Source organism: Galeopterus variegatus, unplaced genomic scaffold, assembly GCF_000696425.1.
Source record: "Galeopterus variegatus unplaced genomic scaffold, G_variegatus-3.0.2 Scaffold2363, whole genome shotgun sequence".
NCBI classification, from domain to species: domain Eukaryota; kingdom Metazoa; phylum Chordata; class Mammalia; order Dermoptera; family Cynocephalidae; genus Galeopterus; species Galeopterus variegatus.
In genome coordinates this window covers 197,794-202,244 of record NW_007728474.1, presented here as the reverse complement: position 1 = coordinate 202,244, position 4,451 = coordinate 197,794, and the positions used below count along the sequence as shown (strand labels likewise).

Here is a 4,451-nt window from a genome sequence, read left to right as displayed (position 1 = left end):
CTTTCCCTACCACCTGAACCTGAAGCATTTAAGTATTGGATTAATTTAAATAAGGTGTATTAGAAAACAAAAACACCAATCAGTTAGGAAAAAAAAGAAAGAAAGAAAAAGAAAAGGCAAAAAGAAAAACTCACTAAATTCTTCCCAAGGAAAACATCACCAGAAAAGCAGAAAATACTAAAAATATCTTCTAGTCCTCTTTGAAATATGAACTCCAACTCCTAAGGGTAGTAAAAACATTGATCAGTACTTCTCTAAAAGAGATGTTTATTCTGTACCTTCAATAAGTCATCCAAAGCAGGATATGAAAAGGCTTAGGGGTTTGTGTGGTGGGGTGGTGTGGAGGGAGGCAGGGAGCAGTGACAACAGAAAAAAATTAAAGGACAGTCAAGGCATTCATTATACTCTGTATTTTAAAAGGCAGGGGAGAAAAAAACCTCAATAGTGTATACCATCCTCTTCCATGGGAAACACACCCAGCAGTGTCTTCTTCTCTATACCTTCTTTCCATAACACAAAGTTCTGTTTTGGCTTAATATTACGGGAATAGTAAACTAAATAAATGTTCACTACTTATTTTTTAAAAATTTATTTGTGATCTGTACATGTGATAAAGTGGGGCTTCATTGTATACCTTTAAAGGCAAAACAAAACAAAAATCCAAAGTAAAAATGTATAAATACAATATATATTTTCTTACAAAAATGGGAGATTTACAAAATATACATACTGCACTTGTCTCTATTTTACAAATTTCACATGCACTTAAGAGATACAGCACAAAAGATGCCAAAACCTGTGTAGTGGGAGTTTTAAAAATCTGACAGATGAGACAATTTTGAAGATTTAAGAAACACAAGATCAATTTTAACTTGAATGTAAAAAGCAGCTCCATTCAACTTAACATTACATATATAAAGTAACTTGTGCTCCTGACAGTGCCCTCTATGACTGGTATTTAAAAACTGTTCTGAGAAACAGGATAGTGTTGTAAGATTGGAGGGTAGTGTCGAAGGTGGAGTGAAGGTTAGCTCTCATGATTCTCTGCTTAGCTTTACACCATTATGCAAAAGAATCAGAGTTCTATTACAGAAAAAAAGTACATGATTTAAGATTAATAAATTTAAGTCTTCCAGCACATTTCAAAGAACTCCAGAATCACTTTGAAGTTTACCTTCTCTTAATGACTTTCTTTAAAAATGGGTCCCATGGTTCGAACTTTCCTCTTCATTCACTATCATCTCTGCAGATCACCTCACCAGCAAACCAGAGAGACAGGGTCGGTCAGCATACACATGACGTTTTATAAAAAGATTTATGGAACCAAGGAAACAAAATAAAATTGTTCTTTGCTTTTTAAAAAATTCAACTTTTCTTTATTATGAGGCTGAAGGCATTATGCTTTTCCTTTTATCTTAAAGGATCCAAGTTAGAGAAAAAATATAAAGAAAACCTAGGCTTATAGCAAGAAAAAAAAAATGAAGGGAGAGATTTCCTGAATAATTTAACAGAGACTTTTGGATCATGTGTTCTGAATTAAATGTATTTAAAACAAAAAACAAAATCCTTTGCTTTTCCTTTAGCCAAGTCAGAATGGGGTATGGAAGCACACTGCTGTTCACTTTTCCTTAAAAAGGAATGTTTATCTCAACCAAATTAACATCCAAAGGGAAACCTCAGATTTGCGCTGCTTTGCCTATAAAAGTTGCTGTCTTCACAGTTATGCCTTTCCACAGGGAGACACTTTTGTTTCCTCTTTTGTCCCTTACAACAAAGACAAGGGGGAAAATGCATTCCTGTTTTGAAAAGCAACAAGTCATCACTTCTTTTCAGGGTATTAAACCAAATAAAACACCCTTCTTTCTGCTTTCTGCCTTCCCCAGAAAATGAAAAAGAAGCAGAAATGCCTACTACTCATCTTGGACTCATCTACAAATGTTTTCGTCCTTTCTTCTGCATCCTCACATTAGGATTCTAGCAGGCAGGCCTCCCAAGTCTTCCAAATGCTATTTTACAAGACATGAAAGGAGTAGGAGAGGAAAACAGGCGGAGGGGGCAGGGGAGGAGAGACTGTAATGTCTGACCCTGGAAATTAACCCATCTGGGCTCCAGTTTGGCCCCAGTGAAAAGAGATTATGGTTTGACCACCACTTGACAAGCACACCGCAGGAGGTCCTCCCTCTTCCCAACAAAGCGGCCGCCGCAGACAGAGCTGTACCTTTCCCCAGGCAGGCCTCACAGGAGTGAGGACAGGCCACTAGCCTTGCAGCAGGGGCATCGCTCACAGCCCCACTTCAGCCCCGGAGCCGGGAAGAACTCGCAGCAGTCTCTGCTGATCTCATCTTCTCGATGCGACCAAGCCAGCCCCGTACCTTTCACGATTAACATCATCATCATCATCATCCCGCAAGTCTTTGTCAGAAGTCTTTTCACCCAAATCGCCTTTCTACCCAGGCCTCCTTTCCAAACCATCTCTCACCCCAAAACTGCAAATAATTTCTCACTTTCAGGTCACTTCTCAGTGGAGAGAGAGGAGGTTACAGAAACAAGCCCCCACCCAGTCGTTCTTTACCGCGCCTCTCCCCCTGCAAGGGAGTAGGGGGAGGAAGGATGGGGGGAGGGGCCGGGGCTCATACCGCAGTCTCCCCCTTGCTGCTGTGGCTGAGTCTGTGGTAGAAGCGGCGCCACGACTGCAGGGTCTTGCCCGACCAGATCCAGAAGCCGGTAGTGATGCCCACGATCATGGTCATCAGGTACTTGATCATGAAGACGGTGAAGTCGGGGCTCATGGGCGGGAAGTGGCCGGGTGGGCAGGGGACCGCGTAGCTCTTGCACGTCTGCAGGAGCCAGGTGCGTTCCCAGTGCTCGCGGAAGGCCTGCTCATAGAAGTAGCAGGCCAGCACGATGGTGGCCGGCACCGTGTAGAGCACGCTGAAGACGCCGATGCGCACCATGAGCTTCTCCAGCTTCTCGGTCTTGGTGCCGTCGTGCTTCATGATGGTGCGGATGCGGAAGAGCGACACGAAGCCGGCCAGCAAGAAGGATGTGCCGATGAAGAGGTAGACGAACAGGGGCGCCAGCACGAAGCCCCGCAGCGCGTCCACGCTCGACAGGCCCACGTAGCACACCCCGCTGAGCAGGTCCCCGTCCACCTGGCCCATGGCCAGGATGGTGATGGTCTTGACGGCGGGCACGGCCCACGCGGCCAGGTGGAAGTACTGCGAGTTGGCCTCGATGGCCTCGTGGCCCCACTTCATGCCGGCCGCCAGAAACCAAGTGAGCGACAGAATGACCCACCAGATGGAGCTGGCCATGCCGAAGAAGTAGAGCACCATGAAGAGGATGGTGCAGCCCTCCTTCTTGGTGCCCTGCGCCACCGTGCGGTAGCCGTCGTCCGAGAAACGCTCCACGCACACGGCGCGGTCCTCCAGCAGGAAGCCGGCCACGTGCGCCACGGCCACCATGAAGTAGCAGCCCGACAGGAAGATGATGGGCCGCTCTGGGTAGCTGAAACGCCGCATGTCCACTAGGTAGGTGAGCACCGTGAAGAGCGTCGAGGCGCAGCACAGCACCGACCACACGCCCACCCAGAGGCGGGCGAAGCGCCTCTCCTCCTCCTTAAAGTACATGAGGCCGTTGGCACGGCCCGGCTCGCACGGGGCGCCGCAGTCGCGCTCACCCAGGAAGCGGTAGCCCAGGTAGGGAGGCACCTTGAGCTGGCGGGGGCACGAGAAGGGGAAGGCGGAGCGGCCTCTGCCATCTGCGGCCCCCGGGGGCAGCGCGGTGAAGGGCAGGTCCGGCAGGTAGGGCGCGGTAGGGTAGGCGGTGGGGCCGCCGCCTGGGCCTCCGGAGCCGTCCGACGTGTTCTGGCCCACGCAGATCTCGCCGGCGCCGTGCACCGGGAAGTTCTCGCAGCGCAGCCGCTCCGGCCACTGGAAGCCGAACTTGTTCATGAGCGCCTCGCAGCCCTGGCGGGCGCGCTCGCACAAGGAGCGGCACGGCGGGATGGCCTGATCAAGCACGGTGCACACGGGCGCGTACATGGAGCACAGGAAGAAGCGCAGCTCGGGAGAACATTGCACCTTCACCAGCGGGTAGAACTGATGCACCTCGAGGCCCGCGTCCTCTTGGTTCGTGTGGCCCAGCAGGTTGGGCAGGATGGTTTGGTTGTAGGCGATGTCGGTGCACAGCGGGATGGAGATGGGCTGGCAGAAGCCGTGGTCCGGCACCGAGATGCCCTTCTCGCCGTGGTAAGGCTGCGCACCGGCGCCCGCGGGCAGCGCGCCCAGCACAACCAGCACCAGGGCGCACAGGCCCAGGGGCGAGCGCGACGCAGCCGCGCCTGGGCCCCGCATCGCCGGTCGCGGGTGCAGCGGCACTCTCAGCCGGAGGAGTGCGACGAGGAGGCTGGGAGAGGCTTGGATGCCGGGAGGCGCCGCCGCGCCGGGCGC

At 51.0% G+C, this 4,451-nt stretch overlaps 1 protein-coding gene across 1 annotated transcript in view; it reads right to left on the bottom strand.

The window, feature by feature from the left end:
- Positions 1-573: 573 nt before the first annotated feature.
- Positions 574-4,451, bottom strand: part of FZD7 (frizzled class receptor 7) — a 6,379-nt gene continuing 2,501 nt past the window's right edge. The window contains 1 exon segment of the mRNA XM_008581484.1: positions 574-4,451. This exon segment is cut by the window's right edge and continues 31 nt beyond it. Coding sequence (XP_008579706.1) covers positions 2,631-4,451 — 1,821 coding nt within the window. The 3' untranslated portion in view covers positions 574-2,630.